The sequence below is a fragment of the Anomaloglossus baeobatrachus genome, chromosome 4, assembly GCF_048569485.1.
Source record: "Anomaloglossus baeobatrachus isolate aAnoBae1 chromosome 4, aAnoBae1.hap1, whole genome shotgun sequence".
NCBI classification, from domain to species: domain Eukaryota; kingdom Metazoa; phylum Chordata; class Amphibia; order Anura; family Aromobatidae; genus Anomaloglossus; species Anomaloglossus baeobatrachus.
Genome location: NC_134356.1, coordinates 701,488,060 through 701,505,870, shown reverse-complemented (window position 1 = coordinate 701,505,870; position 17,811 = coordinate 701,488,060). Strand labels below are relative to the sequence as shown.

Below are 17,811 nucleotides of genomic sequence, written 5' to 3'. Positions count from 1 at the left end.
GAAGCATCACTACTATCTACAGCCACCACTAGAGGGAGCACTGAGGAAGGATCACTACTATGTACAGCCACCACTAGAGGCAGCACTGAGGAAGGATCACTACTATGTACAGCCACCACTAGAGGGAGCACTGAGGAAGGATCACTACTATGTACAGCCACCACTAGAGGGAGCACTGAGGAAATAAGAATTATTCTTACCGTTAATTCGATTTCTAGGACCTTCCACGACAGCATAGGAGGTTGTCTCTCCACGCCCTAATTGGGACAGGAAGTTCAAGAGGTTTAAAAGGACCCTCCCACCTCCCATAGCCAGTGTCTTACAAAGAACCCATAGCAAATGAGAAGTACAACATATCCATGAATATATGAATATAAAAGGGGAGGGAATTACCTGCTGTCGTGGAAGGTCCTAGAAATCGAATTAACGGTAAGAATAATTCTTATTTCTCTAGTCCCTTCCACGACAGCATAGGAGGAATACCAAAGAATTGATACCTAGGGGGGGGGGCCACAGCCTGCAGGACTGTCCTGCCAAAAGCCAATCCCTGCTGGAATCCGGATCCAGACAATAATGCTTCATGAAAGTATGGAGGGAAGACCACGTAGCTGCCTTGCAGATCTGCTCAGGAGAAGCCCCTGCCCATGCAGCCCAGGAGACAGAGGGAGCCCCGGTGGAGTGCGCCGTGAATCCGGTAGGCGGAGAGAGATGCTGAGCGAGGTAGGCGTCTCAAATTGCCCGCACAATCCAGTTGGCGACGGCACTCTTAGCCACCTACCTGCCCTTATGTCGGCCAAAGGGCTGGATGAACAGGATATAATCAAGGCGCCAGGAAGCAGTAACCTCCAGGTAGTGCAACACTGTCCGACGAACAACCAAAGAATGAAACCCTTCCTCACCCGGAGGAGTCTGACAGAAGGAAGGCAGGATGAAGGACGGAGAATGGTGAAAAGCCGAAACCACCTTGGGAAGGAAGGAAGGGTCCAGCTGAAAACAATGCTGTCATCTCTGACGGTCCGGAAGGCTCCCGAATAGACAAAGCCTGAAGTTCCCCGACTCTACGAGAAGACGTAATAGGCACAAGAAAGGCAGTCTTGTGAGAAAGAGAACGAATGTTACAAGAGGACAGTGGCCCAAAGGGTGACCGAGAAAATCCGGTAAGGACCACATTGAGATCTCAGCAAGGCGTCAGGATCCTCCGCCGCGGACAGAGCCTACTAGCGGACACCCTGAAACTGTGGATCCAGCGACGATCTGCCAGAGCCGGGACAAGACTGTACGAAGCGCCGAGATCTACACCCTCAGGGCGCTGGGCCGAAGGCCTAAGTTCAATCCACTCTGGATGACCTCGACAATCTGCGCAATGGTAGGCCGGAGCGGGTCAGGAGGCCGAGAACCACACCAGGAGGAAATCTCATCCAGACCTCAGGGGAAATACTACTAGCCACTGGTGTACGGTCCTTTTGTAGAGCAGCCACGACCTAGTCAGAAAGTCCTTGGGCCTTCAGTGCTCGGGCCTCAGAAGCCAGGCAGCCAACTGGAGCTCCTGGGGGACCGGATGGAATATCTGATCCTGAGACAGGAAACTGGGGTCTGAACCCAGGAGGACCGGTCCGTCGAGGCTGAGAGTCAGGATCAGGCAGTACCAACTCCGTCGCGGCCACAGAGGAGCGACCAGGATGGTCGTGGCTCCGTCGTCCCTGATCGTCCTCAGGCTTCGTGCGAGAAGAGGAGTAGGCGGGAAGGCGTATCGAGGCAAAAAGGACCAATCGTGGCAGAAGGCGTTCACCCCCAACGCGTTGCCCCGAGGGTTCAGGGAGACAATGTTGCGACCTGGCGAGTTCCTGCTGAAGCAAAGAGGTCCACCTCTGGAGTACCCCACCTTGCCACCAGAGAGCAGAACACCGCTTGGGCCAGACTCCACTCCTCTGGGTGAACATCCTGACGACTCAGGAAGTCTGCTGGAAGGTGTAGGGACCCTCGTAGATGGACTGCAGAAAGGGACAGCAGGGACTGCCCTGCCCAGTGGAAGATCCGGGAGGACACAGACTTCAGGGCGCCGACCTAGTACTGCCCTGATGGCGGAGATGTGCCACTGTGGAGCCATTGTCCCAGTAGACCTGGACATGAGTGTCCCGGATGGGATCCTGGGCAGCGAGGAGGGCTTCTCCGACCACCCCGAGTTCCCGGTAGTTGGAGGACTGGGTGCCGACCTAAGGGCTCCAGCCCCCCTGAACTGATAGTCGTCCACCATAGCCCCCCAGCCCCTCTGGCTGGCATCGGCTGCCAGTGTAACCAGGGGTGACCGGGTCCAGGCAACCCCAACCATCAGGTTGTAGGGACACACCAGAGAAGGGACGAGAAGACGGGTGCCGACAGGCGAAACCGGAGTTCAGGAAGGAAGGGAGTCCGACCCAATGAACCAGGATATGATCCCATAGACAACAAGAGTGGGCCGGAGCCCACAAGACTGAGGGAATGCAGGACGTCATAAACCCAGGGCCGATATAGCGCCTCGAAGGGTCGGGCGCGCTTGTCTATGAACATAGAGAGTTTGGCCAGCAGCGTCAATCTGTGATCCTCTGGGGGAAGGATGCCTGTCAGGATGAGGCCAACTCTGCAACGGAGGAAGGTGACCACCTCAACCCTGATCCTTGAAAGAGCCTTGGAGCCGAGAAGAACCCGAAGGGAAGTATCTGTAAGTGGAAATGAAGCATGGCCCCTCCGTGCAGAACCGCAATTTTGAGGTACTGCCGGAGACAAGGATGGAAGGGCACATGGAACTAGGCGTCCCTCAGGGCAATCGAGGCCAACAGGTGGCGGAGACCGAGCAGGGGAACAACAGAGTTGCCAGACTCCATGCATGAAACGACGGCATCTGACCCGCTGGAATTAGACGCCTCAGATAGATGAAAAAAACCGGACGTCCCCAGATGGTGTGTCGCGGAGGCCGGGGGGGGGGGGGGGCTGTTGGTTGGGGGAAGAGACCAATAGACCCTCTGAGAAGAGCTTGTAGGACCCCTGGCCAGGCGGAGAAGGCCCGCCACTGGGGAAGAAAGGCAGAGAGCCGTCTCCCCACCCGAGCCGACACACTGTTCGTCATGCTGAGGACTTTGTGGATGGGAAGGGATGAGAAAAGTACTCCCCTCACCCAAAGGGTAGTTCCCACGGTCAGACTCACCTCACCCCTTGGGCTGGGAGGCCCGAGGTATCGAGGGACGAAATGACCGTTGCCTGGAGGGTGTATCCGGTTGGCCTGACGATCAGTCGCCCTGTCCAGAATATCATCCAGGGCAGGCCCAACCCTGAAACAGACGGGAGCAATCCGCAGTGTGGAAGGAGAGTCCCTACTCCAAGCCTTAGCCTAGAGCTCGTCTGTCCAAGTTAGACAAGACTGAGGTCCTGGCAGCCAGGCGGACCGACTACACAGAGGTACCTGTCAAACTAGTTCCTTCCTAAGTAAGGGAAGGGATTCCAGTACTCAACCCTAGGAGCACCCCAGGAAATGAGCATCCACTGGTCGAGCCTGCAAAGGAGGGACAGGGGGACCGAAGAGGAGGCAGTATGGGCCCGATGGGAGACGACGAAGCCTCCTAGGACTTCTTCCTGAGACTCCTGACCTAACGATCAGATTCCCAAGCTGGTAATCGTCCGCAAGGGGGAGTGCCGTTTGTAGAGCGACCTTGGCCACCTGCATGGGAATCTCCCAAAGCAACCCAGAACTCTCCAGGGGAAACTGTGTCAGAGGACACTCCAGAAAGCTCCTCAAGGAAATCCCATTCTAGAGAGAAGATCCAGGACAGTAGCATGCCCAGTGGTTTTCAGGTCCGCGAATATTTCGCCCTGAACGGAGGGGAGGACCTACTCATCCTCCAACCCCATAGTGCACCCAACTGCTCCATTAAGATCCCCCAATCATCTCAGGGAAAAAGAAAAGACCGGTCAGGCCTCCCGGAGGAAAAGCTTTATCGGGACCCACCGAGGCGGAATCAGCCTCAGGATCAGACGACTGGAGGTAACCGTTTTGTGGCAGAAGGGTCAGCAGCAGGGAGGGAGGCCAGCGAGGCCTGAAGCTCCTGTATCAACATGGACCGTAGCTTGGCACAAGGGACGGTGTCTATATACACGATGCCTGCCCTCTCCACTCAACGGAACAGAGAGGCGTCATCAGACCAGGCAGCCAGCCCATATCCTGATACAGCAATATCCAGGAGTGTCCACTGAGATTCAACTCCCAGTAGCCCATGGAAGGGACAGACGTACACTGCTGGCAAAGTTTCCGTTGCACACTTGTCAGACTTGACACAAATACCAGCAGGCACATCCTCCTGGAAACCACTCACCAAGTCAGCCTGATACCAGGCATAAGGGACCGTCCCTCAGCCTCTTACTGAAGCAGGGGAAACGCTGGGCTCTGCAGAAGCAGAGGAAGACCTGACAGTGCACACAGAAGAAACCTTACCGTGGTTCTGATGCCTTCCGGGCAGCCTTCCTGTGGAAAGGCCTGCCCCCCCCAGCGACTGGTAATGTTCCCCGCCTCCTGCAGCAGGTCCCCGACAGGCCGTGTCAGCGGCGGCGTGTCCTCCACGCTGCCTCCGCAAACCGGAAGCGCTCAACCGGAAGTTCGCAAGACCGGAAGTCCCGCCCCCGGGAGCACTTCCGGATCGCTCCGGCAGCGTGCATGCAGGAAGCGGCCGGCGGCTCAGGGAGGACGCCGGCTGGGGAGCTCAACAGCCTGCATCACCCCAGAGGAGGTTCCGGAAGGCTGGAGCAGCGGTCCCCCACAGCGTGAGGGAACAGCAAGGGAGGAGCGGTGAAGGCCCGACCGATGCTGTCCGGCTTAAGGTAACAGGGGAAGAAAAAAAAAAAAAAAATATTATACTGTAGTTCGCCGGCCACCACAGCATAGGAGAAAATAAAAACCTCTCCATGCCCCATGGGGACAGGAAAGACACTGGCTATGGGAGGTGGGAGGGTCCTTTTAAACCTCTTGAACTTCCTGTCCCAATTAGGGCGTGGAGAGACAACCTCCTATGCTGTCGTGGAAGGGACTAGAGAAAGATCACTACTATCTACAGCCACCACTAGAGGAAGCACTGAGGAAGAATCACTACTTTCTACAGCCACCACTAGAGGGAGCACTGAGGAAAGATCACTACTATCTACAGCCACCACTAGAGGGAGCACTGAGGAAGAATAACTACTATCTACAGCCACCACTAGAGGGAGCACTGAGGAAGCATCACTACTATCTACAGCCACCACTAGAGGGAGCACTGAGGAAAGATCACTACTATCTACAGCCACCACTAGATGGAGCAATGAGGAAGAATCACTACTATCTACAGCCACCACTAGAGGCAGCACTGAGGAAAGATCATTACTATCTACAGCCACAACTAGAGGGAGCACTGAGGAAGGATCACTACTATGTACAGCCACCACTAGAGGGAGCACTGAGGAAGCATCACCACTATCTACAGCCACCACTAGAGGGAGCACTGAGGAAGAATCATTACTATCTACAGCCACCACTAGAGGAAGCACTGAGGAAGAATCACTACTTTCTACAGCCACCACTAGAGGGAGCACTGAGGAAGCATCACTACTATCTACAGCCACCACTAGAGGAAGCACTGAGGAAGAATCACTACTTTCTACAGCCACCACTAGAGGGAGCACTGAGGAAAGATCACTACTATCTACAGCCACCACTAGAGGAAGCACTGAGGAAAGATCACTACTATCTGCAGCCACCACTAGAGGGAGCACTGAGGAAGAATCACTACTATCTACAGCCACCACTAGAGGCAGCACTGAGGAAGAATCACTACTATCTACAGCCACCACTAGAGGGAGCACTGAGGAAGAATAACTACTATCTACAGCCACCACTAGAGGGAGCACTGAGGAAGCATCACTACTATCTACAGCCACCACTAGAGGGAGCACTGAGGAAAGATCACTACTATCTACAGCCACCACTAGAGGAAGCACTGAGGAAAGATCACTACTATCTGCAGCCACCACTAGAGGGAGCACTGAGGAAGAATCATTACTATCTACAGCCACCACTAGAGGGAGCACTGAGGAAAGATCACTACTATCTACAGCCACCACTAGAGGAAGCACTGAGGAAGAATCACTACTTTCTACAGCCACCACTAGAGGGAGCACTGAGGAAGGATCACTACTATCTACAGCCTCCACTAGAGGGAGCACTGAGGAAGAATCACTACTATCTACAGCCACCACTAGAGGCAGCACTGAGGAAGGATCACTACTATCTACAGCCACCACTAGAGGGAGCACTGAGGAAGAATCACTACTATCTACAGCCACCACTAGAGGGAGCACTGAGGAAGGATCACTACTATCTACAGCCACCACTAGAGGGAGCATTGAGGAAAGATCACTACTATCTGCAGCCACCACTAGAGGGAGCACTGAGGAAGCATCACTACTATCTACAGCCACCACTAGAGGGAGCACTGAGGAAGAATCACTACTATCTACAGCCACCACTAGAGGGAGCACTGAGGAAGGATCACTACTATCTACAGCCACCACTAGAGGCAGCACTGAGGAAAGATCATTACTATCTACAGCCACCACTAGAGGGAGCACTGAGGAAGGATCACTACTATGTACAGCCACCACTAGAGGGAGCACTGAGGAAGCATCACCACTATCTACAGCCACCACTAGAGGGAGCACTGAGGAAGAATCACTACTATCTACAGCCACCACTAGAGGCAGCACTGAGGAAGGATCACTACTATGTACAGCCACCACTAGAGGGAGCACTGAGGAAGAATCACTACTATCTACAGCCACCACTAGAGGCAGCACTGACGAAGGATCACTACTATGTACAGCCACCACTAGAGGGAGCACTGAGGAAGAATCACTACTATCTACAACCACCACTAGAGGGAGCACTGAGGAAGGATCACTACTTTCTACAGCCACCACTAGAGGGAGCACTGAGGAAGGATCATTACTATCTACAGCCACCACTAGAGGCAGCACTGAGGAAGGATCACTACTATCTACAGCCACCACTAGAGGGAGCACTGAGGAAGCATCACTACTATGTACAGCCACCACTAGAGGGAGCACTGAGGAAGCATCACCACTATCTACAGCCACCACTAGAGGGAGCACTGAGGAAGAATCACTACTATCTACAGCCACCACTAGAGGCAGCACTGAGGAAGGATCACTACTATCTACAGCCACCACTAGAGGGAGCACTGAGGAAGAATCACTACTATCTACAGCCACCACTAGAGGGAGCACTGAGGAAGGATCACTACTATCTACAGCCACCACTAGAGGGAGCATTGAGGAAAGATCACTACTATCTACAGCCACCACTAGAGGCAGCACTGAGGAAGAATCACTACTATCTACAGCCACCACTAGAGGGAGCACTGAGGAAGAATCACTACTATCTACAGCCACCACTAGAGGGAGCACTGAGGAAGAATCACTACTATCTACAGCCACCACTAGAGGGAGCACTGAGGAAGGATCACTACTATCTACAGCCACCACTAGAGGGAGCACTGAGGAAGAATCACTACTATCTACAGCCACCACTAGAGGGAGCACTGAGGAAGGATCACTACTATCTACAGACACCACTAGAGGGAGCACTGAGGAAGGATCACTACTATCTACAGCCACCACTAGAGGGAGCACTGAGGAAGCATCACTACTATGTACAGCCACCACTAGAGGGAGCACTGAGGAAGAATCACTACTATCTACAGCCACCACTAGAGGGAGCACTGAGGAAGTATCACTACTATCTACAGCCACCACTAGAGGGAGCACTGAGGAAGGATCACTACTATCTACAGCCACCACTAGAGGGCGCCCTGTGTAGGTGATGTAGTCAGGGCACTGTCGCTGTGTTGGGCACAGGCATTTTCGGGGCAGTACATGATGGCGATGCCTGAGGGCGAGTGTCATCACCAGCGAGGTGAGATCGGGCGGTGTATATAGTAATATATATATATATATATATATATATATATATATAGATATATATATATATATATATATATATATATATAGTTATAGTATATAGTGACCGGGGGATGGCAGTTTCTGCCCCTCGCACCCTACAGATGCCCTCACCCAATGAAGGATTATGGGTAATGATTGCGGTGGCCGTCAGCAGCGGGAAGCACAGGATGGCACACGGTGAGCGCTGCGCTGCGGACAACACATGGCTGGGTTGCGTTTTGGCGCATGCGTCTCACTCATGCCGTTCTTCAGCGGTGACGTGGCCTCGGTGAGCGGCCGTGGCACGTGGAGACACGTGGTGTCTATGTAATACGCCCGGCTCAGCTTCCGGTCCTTCTCCATCTCCGAGGTCAGAGACTCGTCCGCAGAGAAGACCCCCAGCGTGGTCGGGAAGTCGGCCTGAGCGGGGAGAAGAGCGGTGATTAGGGGGTCTCGTGTGGTCATCAGTGGGGGTCGCCCCGGCTTATTCTGCACAAGATGCCCCCAAATGTCGCACCCACTGGTGACAGCAACGGGCACCAAGGACCTCCAGAGCGTCCCGGGGACGGCCGTACCTTAGGGCAGTCTTCACCGGCGTAACCAGCCCGGACGGAGAAGGACCCGATGTCAAACACCAGCGCCCCGACCTCATCTACAAGACACAAGGGGATTCAGGGGGTCCGAAAACAGGTCATAACAGAGGGGGGTCACACGAAGGCGGCCATCACATGTGTGCCAGACAGCTGCCGCTACCGCCAAACATGTGAGAAAGTGACTGCAGAACAGTGAGTGCAGCTCCGGAGGAGACGGATGAATAAGACACGATGTAACAGCAGAATAGTGAGTGCAGCTCCGGAGGAGACGGATGAATAAGACACGATGTAACAGCAGAATAGTGAGTGCAGCTCCAGAGGAGACGGATGGCTAAGACACAATGTAACAGCAAAATAGTGAGTGCAGCTCCGGAGGAGACGGATGGATAAGACACGATGTAACAGCAGAATAGTGAGTGCAGCTCCGGAGGAGACGGATGGATAAGAACAATGTAACAGCAAAATAGTGAGTGCAGCTCCGGAGGAGACGGATGAATAAGACACAATGTAACAGCAGAATAGTGAGTGCAGCTCCGGAGGAGACGGATGGATAAGACACGATGTAACAGCAGAATAGTGAGTGCAGCTCCGGAGGAGACGGATGGCTAAGACACAATGTAACAGCAGAATAGTGAGTGCAGCTCCGGAGGAGACGGATGGATAAGACAATGTAACAGCAGAATAGTGAGTGCAGCTCCGTTGGTAACTGGAGGATAAGACACAATGTAACAGTAGAATAATGAGTGCAGCTCCGGAGGAGACGGATGGATAAGACACAATGTAACAGCAGAATAGTGAGTGCAGCTCTGTTGGTGACTGGAGGATAAGACACAATGTAACAGCAGAATAGTGAGTGCAGCTCCGGAGGAGACGGATAGATAAGACACAATGTAACAGCAGAATAGTGAGTGCAGCTCCGGAGGAGACGGATGGATAAGACACAATGTAACAGCAGAATAGTGAGTGCAGCTCTGGAGGAGACGGGTGGATAAGACACAATGTAACAGCAGAATAGTGAGTGCAGCTCTGGAGGAGACGGATGGATAAGACACAATGTAACAGCAGAATAGTGAGTGCAGCTCTGGAGGAGACGGATGGATAAGACACAATGTAACAGCAGAATAGTGAGTGCAGCTCTGGAGCAGACAGATGGAAAAGACACAATGTAACAGCAGAATAGTGAGTGCAGCTCCGTTGGTGACTGGAGGATAAGACACAATGTAACAGTAGAATAGTGAGTGCAGCTCCGGAGGAGACGGATGGATAAGACACAAGACACAATGTAACAGCAGAATAGTGAGCGCAGCTCCGGAGGAGACGGATGGATAAGACACAATGTAACAGCAGAAGAGTGAGTGTAGCTCTGGAAGTGACTGGAAGATAATTGAATGAATATAGCACAGGACGGAACACCACGGAGGCGGAGCAGGGGGGGGCACCGTGCAGGCGGAGCAAGGGGGGGGGCAGTGCGCAGGCGGAGCAGGGGGGGGGGGGCAGTGTGCAGGCGGAGCAAGGGGGGGGCACCGTGCAGGCGGAGCAAGGGGGGGGCACCGTGCAGGCGGAGCAAGGGGGGGGGCACCGTGCAGGCGGAGCAGGGGGGGGGGGGGCACCGTGCAGGCGGAGCAGGGGGGGGGGGGGCACCGTGCAGGCAGAGCAAGGGGGGGGGGCACCGTGCAGGTGGAGCAGGGGGGCACCGTGCAGGTGGAGCAGGGGGGCACCGTGCAGGTGGAGCAGGGGGGCACCGTGCAGGTGGAGCAGGGGGGCACCGTGCAGGTGGAGCAGGGGGGCACCGTGCAGGTGGAGCAGGGGGGCACCGTGCAGGTGGAGCAGGGGGGCACCGTGCAGGTGGAGCAGGGGGGCACCGTGCAGGTGGAGCAGGGGGGCACCGTGCAGGTGGAGCAGGGGGGCACCGTGCAGGTGGAGCAGGGGGGCACCGTGCAGGTGGAGCAGGGGGGCACCGTGCAGGTGGAGCAGGGGGGCACTGTGCAGGTGGAGCAGGGGGGCACTGTGCAGGTGGAGCAGGGGGGCACCGTGCAGGTGGAGCAGGGGGGCACCGTGCAGGTGGAGCAGGGGGGCACTGTGCAGGTGGAGCAGGGGGGCACTGTGCAGGTGGAGCAGGGGGGCACCGTGCAGGTGGAGCAGGGGGGGCACCGTGCAGGTGGAGCAGGGGGGGCACCGTGCAGGTGGAGCAGGGGGGCACCGTGCAGGTGGAGCAGGGGGGCACCGTGCAGGTGGAGCAGAGGGGGGCACCGTGCAGGTGGAGCAGAGGGGGGCACCGTGCAGGTGGAGCAGAGGGGGGCACCGTGCAGGTGGAGCAGAGGGGGGCACCGTGCAGGTGGAGCAGAGGGGGGCACTGTGCAGGTGGAGCAGGGGGGCACTGTGCAGGTGGAGCAGGGGGGCACTGTGCAGGTGGAGCAGGGGGGCACTGTGCAGGTGGAGCAGGGGGCACTGTGCAGGTGGAGCAGAGGGGGGCACTGTGCAGGTGGAGCAGGGGGGCACCGTGCAGGTGGAGCAGGGGGGCACCGTGCAGGTGGAGCAGGGGGGCACCGTGCAGGTGGAGCAGAGGGGGGCACCGTGCAGGTGGAGCAGGGGGGCACCGTGCAGGTGGAGCAGAGGGGGGCACCGTGCAGGTGGAGCAGAGGGGGGCACTGTGCAGGTGGAGCAGGGGGGCACTGTGCAGGTGGAGCAGGGGGCACTGTGCAGGTGGAGCAGGGGGGCACCGTGCAGGTGGAGCAGGGGGGCACCGTGCAGGTGGAGCAGAGGGGGGCACTGTGCAGGTGGAGCAGGGGGGCACTGTGCAGGTGGAGCAGGGGGCACTGTGCAGGTGGAGCAGGGGGCACTGTGCAGGTGGAGCAGGGGGCACTCGGGGGTGCTCGGGGTCTGCTCCCGGCATGCAGTGGGTGCAGTGCAGCTTTACCTCCCCCATACACTCCTCCACTCATGCTGTCCGGACACCCGAGGACACAATGTCTGGGCAGCTCCGAGCATCACCTCCTGCCCCTTTATCTTCGATCCCGCCTCCTGCAGACAGCTCTGGGCATGGTCCAATCACAGAAGGGGCAGACACAGCTCTGTCTTCTCATTGGTTGAAAGGAATGCCACTCATGAGCCCTTTAAGAAACTAGTGTGTCGGCTGACATTAAAGAATCCAGGGACAGAGGGGGCGAGAGGGGAGGGGGGTTTAAAGGGGCAGTGCACAATTTCTACAAAGTTTAGGAATGACTGACATCATCGTGGGGTTTTCAGCTGCTGAGCACTACAAGGCTCAGCATGCACGGCTGCTTTTCTGCTGCCTGTGTAGGACAATGGCCGACTTCTCCCCTTATCATGCACCAGGAGGGCTCAGGATGAGCAGATCATAAAGCTGAAAAAATCACCCAAAATTCATCAGGGAAAAAAACACCAAAAAATCTTCAAGTGGAAACGTCTCCAAACTAAGACGCGTCCAATCAGAAGGAAAGAAAAGCGAAAACAGTGAAGCCAAATCTGAGGAAAAACTATGTCCGAAGACAAAGCCCCCTCCTCACAGAGACAAGGAAACTGGGGGGTCTGAGAGCACAAGGCTCCACTCTGGCCATAGTGACAGACCCCCGACCCCTCCTCACAGAGAAGAGGAAACTGGGGGTCTGAGAGCACAAGACTCCACTCTGGCCATAGTGACAGACCCCCGACCCCTCCTCACAGAGAAGAGGAAACTGGGGGTCTGAGAGCACAAGACTCCACTCTGGCCATAGTGACAGACCCCCGACCCCTCCTCACAGAGAAGAGGAAACTGGGGGTCTGAGAGCACAAGACTCCACTCTGGCCATAGTGACAGACCCCCGACCCCTCCTCACAGAGAAGAGGAAACTGGGGGTCTGAGAGCACAAGACTCCACTCTGGCCATAGTGACAGACCCCCGACCCCCTCCTCACAGAGAAGAGGAAACTGGGGGTCTGAGAGCACAAGACTCCACTCTGGCCATAGTGACAGACCCCCGACCCCTCCTCACAGAGAAGAGGAAACTGGGGGTCTGAGAGCACAAGACTCCACTCTGGCCATAGTGACAGACCCCCGACCCCTCCTCACAGAGAAGAGGAAACTGGGGGTCTGAGAGCACAAGACTCCACTCTGGCCATAGTGACAGACCCCCGACCCCTCCTCACAGAGAAGAGGAAACTGGGGGTCTGAGAGCACAAGACTCCACTCTGGCCATAGTGACAGACCCCCGACCCCTCCTCACAGAGAAGAGGAAACTGGGGGGCTGAGAGCACAAGACTCCACTCTGGCCATAGTGACAGACCCCCGACCCCTCCTCACAGAGAAGAGGAAACTGGGGGTCTGAGAGCACAAGACTCCACTCTGGCCATAGTGACAGACCCCCGACCCCTCCTCACAGAGAAGAGGAAACTGGGGGGCTGAGAGCACAAGACTCCACTCTGGCCATAGTGACAGACCCCCGACCCCTCCTCACAGAGAAGAGGAAACTGGGGGGTCTGAGAGCACAAGGCTCCACTCTGGCCATAGTGACAGACCCCCGACCCCTCCTCACAGAGAAGAGGAAACTGGGGGGGTCTGAGAGCACAAGGCTCCACTCTGGCCATAGTTACAGACCCCCGACCCCTCCTCACAGAGACAAGGAAACTGGGGGGGTCTGAGAGCACAAGACTCCACTCTGGCCATAGTTACAGACCCCCGACCCCTCCTCACAGAGAAGAGGAAAATGGGGGTCTGAGAGCACAAGACTCCACTCTGGCCATAGTGACAGACCCCCGACCCCTCCTCACAGAGAAGAGGAAACTGGGGGGGTCTGAGAGCACAAGACTCCACTCTGGCCATAGTGACAGACCCCCGACCCCTCCTCACAGAGAAGAGGAAACTGGGGGTCTGAGAGCACAAGGCTCCACTCTGGCCATAGTGACAGACCCCCGACCCCTCCTCACAGAGAAGAGGAAACTGGGGGGTCTGAGAGTACAAGGCTCCACTCTGGCCATAGTTACAGACCCCCGACCCCTCCTCACAGAGAAGAGGAAACTGGGGGGGTCTGAGAGCACAAGACTCCACTCTGGCCATAGTGACAGACCCCCGACCCCTCCTCACAGAGAAGAGGAAACTGGGGGGGTCTGAGAGCACAAGACTCCACTCTGGCCATAGTGACAGACCCCCGACCCCTCCTCACAGAGAAGAGGAAACTGGGGGTCTGAGAGCACAAGGCTCCACTCTGGCCATAGTGACAGACCCCCGACCCCTCCTCACAGAGAAGAGGAAACTGGGGGGTCTGAGAGTACAAGGCTCCACTCTGGCCATAGTTACAGACCCCCGACCCCTCCTCACAGAGAAGAGGAAACTGGGGGGGTGTGAGGTAAATCCGGAGATATGACGATAAATCATGATATTCAAGTATGTCAGGAAGCCCTCTCCTGGTGTCACCCCCCCTTTCCTTCACACAACTGGTTTAGCAACAAATCCCATGGCCATGTCCTGTGATATGGAAATTAGGTGGCTTTAGGACAATGGACACAGGATGACTCCCTGCCGTCACCCTGTAGTAGGAGCTGCTAGCTAGTTAGCAAGGCTATGGAAATAGCCAGACAGAACGACTCCAGTAAAAAATGGTTCATATCTCGCAAGCCATATTTCCGATAAATATGGCAACCATAAAAATGGTGTCTCCGCATGTGGACGATGCCGGCACACCCTTTTTATGGGAGCAGGACATTGGGAAATGCCCCAGGCGTGATATCAGCCAATGGGGAACTGGCAGACAGGTCATGAGTCCCCTCGTTCTGTAGCTAAATTCATAACTGTCACAATGAGAGCATTGGCGTCCGCCTACGACGCTCCCAGGCAAAGTTATGGCCAATATCCCCTTTGCTGGATAATTCTGATCCATGCAGGGGGAGTGGCAGTGCTTCCCTGTGAGGTCACTAAGGTAGGAGGGGACCTGGATTGCCCAGGTTGATAACCCTACTTCGGCCATTTTCCAGGGTTCTTCTGCTCGGGGGCCTGGTTGGGAAAGACCTGTGAGGGAGTTCCTGGAAACCTGGTCTACAGCGCCCCCCTGTGGCCAGACGCACAAGGTAACTGATTGAATTGCATACCTGTTTGTAAACCATGCTTTATCTGTAACTGTACTCTGACATAACTGTATATTCTGTAGATTCCCTATTGTATATATTGTAGTTTCTAGTGTGCTTTAGGCTGATTAAATTATATAATTAATCTTGGGCTGTTCTGTTATCTCGATCTTGAATCCCACGTCTGTGTGTTCGGCTAATAGTTACCGTAAATCGGTTGGTGGCAGCGAATTGTGCCAAGGATTATTGTGGGGAGGCCAGTGAGATTCGGGGAGATTTTATATATTCCGCCCGCGGAGGTCGGGGGAATATATACCTTACTCTCACCGGGGACCCTTCAATAATCGGCATAAGTAGTATAGCGGCCTCCTTGCTTATTGTCGGGCAATTCCATAATTGGCCTGACTATAAGAGGGGCGCTAGAGAGCGCGTCACGTGCTCTGTCTGTCGGTCGGGAGGTATAAAGGAGGGGTGACCCCCACTTGTTACCCCCCGATTGTGACGTACTGGTAGCCAGCGCGGGGGATTTCTGAGTGATCCCCCCGGTGGTTTGTGACATATTGGTGGCATAGCGGTGGGATCGAGATAATAGTGTGTGTGAGTGTGAGACCCATACTCCCAGACACTAAAGACTGCCTGCAGCAGCTGTGGCTGCTGGGGTCTTCAGACTAGCTCAACACTAGAGTGTCAGAGTGCAGATACTGTAAGGTGTGTGGAGGCATCAGGTGTCAGTTCTGTGTCAGTGACCAAAAGTCTGCAAGAATGGCTGATGGCACCAGGAGCAGAGCTATGCAACTGGCCAATGCTAAGGCAGGAGCCGAAGAGAGGGAGGACGGTGCTGTGGACAGCAATGAGGAGGTTGCCCACGAGTCCTCCAGGAGCTCGACGCCAGAAAACCGTTCTGCCGAGGACATTGCGCAACCTGGCACTGCTGGACAAGATGAGGAGCAGCTCACCCAAGGTTCCTCAACGAGCCAGATGCCAGCCCTCCGCTCTGAAAGGGACAGTGAATCGCCTAGCTCTGCAGCGTGCCGCAGATCACCACGTGCCATTCCACCGAGCCTGGGAGGCTCGGATAGCCTTCTTCAAATGGCTATGGCCCTTCTCCAGGCTGGAGACCAGAAGGGCTACAAGGAACTCCTGGCAGAGCGCAGGGCAGAGCGGCACGCAGAGCGTGAGGCTGCGGAGCGAGAGCGGCAGGCAGCGCGTGAAGAGCGAGAGCGACAGGCAGACCGTGACTACCAGCTGCAGCTAGCTCAGCTCCGGCCCTCATCAGCCACATGTGACCTTCAAAACACCAAACTTCCAAAGGTCCGTGTTGAGGACTTCCCAGTGCTGGAGAAGGATGGAGACTTGGACTCTTTCCTGACTGCTTTTGAACGGACTTGCTTGCAGCACCATCTGAACAAGGACCAGTGGGCCAAATACCTGACCCCCCGTTTAAGGGGTAAGGCCCTGGATGTCCTTGGGGACTTGCCTGCTGAGGCAGATCAGGGCTACGACACCATCAAGCGGGCCCTGATCCAACAGTACAACCTCACTCCAGAGTCCTACCGCAAGAAGTTCCGGAGCCTACAGAAGGGACCAAAGGACTCCTGGGCTGACCACCGGCGGGCACTTGCCCGAGCTGCCGACCACTGGACCCAAGGCCTGCAGCTTTCCACCGGACCGGAGATCCTGGACTTGTTCATCACGGAGCAACTCTTGTGGAACTGCCCTGAGGATCTCCGCCAGTTCATCCGAGACCAGAAGCCAAAGGGGTCCACGGCTACAGCTGCCCTTGCCGATGACTACACCAACAACCGGGCCCCTGAGGCCAGGAGAGCGGCCACCAGCAGCACCTGGAGAGGGGGTAAGATGAATTCTGCGACTGCCCCACCTGCCCCTAGACTGCAGGGGGTGTCCCCCTCAACTCCCCTCTCCAGGCCCGTGGCAGAACCAAGACGGTGCCACCAGTGCAACCTACCTGGACACTTCAAGGCCATGTGCCCTCAGCGTCCCAAGGCCCCGGCTCCGTCCCCGTCCCAAGGGCCGCCCAAGGTGTATTGTGTGGGTGGGGGTGGTGGTAGGTCCCTGGACAGCTTCCAACCTGTCACCGTCGGCCGGTCTGTGACCATAGGACTGCGAGACAGCGCCTCGGAGGTGACTCTGGTGCGGCCTGAGATGGTGTCCCCCCAAGACTTGATCCCTGGAAAAACCCTCGCTGTCTCCGGGATTGGAGGCATTGACCCGGCGCTGCCTGTTGCTGACATTTATGTGGACTGGGGCGCAGGGCGAGGGGTGAGGGAGGTGGGGGTAACTGATCGGATCCCTGCAAACGTGCTACTTGGGACAGATTTGGGGCAGATAACCTCCCAGTTTGGGCCCCAACCAAGGGCTGAACCTTCAGCCAGTATTGACATGCCTCCGGACAATGTTAATGTGTTATCTATGAATGATGTAAGGGAGGAGGGAGTGAACTCTGATATTTCTGCTTGCATAGACACCATAGACACACACGCAGCTGCAGCTGTGACAGGAGGGGAGGGGGTCAGAGAAAGGTGTGACAATGCCTCTACAAGTAACCAGCCTGTGAGCTGGGATCTGTTGCCCTCTGCAGGGATAAGCAGAGAGCAGGGTGCTGCAGGGGGAGGACCAGTGTGTGGGGTGGGGGCTACCACAGCAAATGTGGGGTCCCCAGAGATTTCACAGCGGGGTTCTGTTGCTGCAGGAGGGGAACAGGCAGGTGAGATTGGGGCCGGTCCAGGAGCGGAAGTGCTCCCAGGTAAGATCTCGGTGCATGGTTCCCCCACAACCGGGGTGTCAGGAAGCCAGGTAGGTCTGCCTGAACCGGCGACTTGGTCAGGAACGGAGGAGGAGCAGGCACGACCCACGGTCGCAGCGGCTGTGGCCGCTGTCACCCGCAGTGGGAGTGCTGGAAGCCAAGGGGCCTCCCGGAGGTCCGATCGCTCTTCCCCTTCTGACCAAGTGGCAGCCGAGTCAGGTGGAGGCCAGGACACAGGTCCCGGGGTACTGACTGAAGATGTGACAGTCTCGTCGATTCTGGCCACATCTAGTCAGGGGTTTCAGGCAGCGTTAGAAGCTGACGACAGCCTGAAAGCTCTTAAGGAGCAGGCGGCACAGCCTCCCTCGGACTCGGACCCGGA

The 17,811-nt window shown here is 56.1% G+C and overlaps 1 protein-coding gene across 1 annotated transcript in view; it reads right to left on the bottom strand.

Annotated features, from left to right (window-relative positions):
- The window catches only part of ACTL6B (actin like 6B), a 61,634-nt gene extending 50,008 nt beyond the window's left edge, over positions 1-11,626 (bottom strand). Inside the window, 3 exon segments of the mRNA XM_075346747.1 lie at positions 8,274-8,436; positions 8,592-8,668; positions 11,527-11,626. Coding sequence (XP_075202862.1) covers positions 8,274-8,436; positions 8,592-8,668; positions 11,527-11,551 — 265 coding nt within the window. The 5' untranslated portion in view covers positions 11,552-11,626.
- Between the last annotated feature and the right edge of the window lie 6,185 nt (positions 11,627-17,811).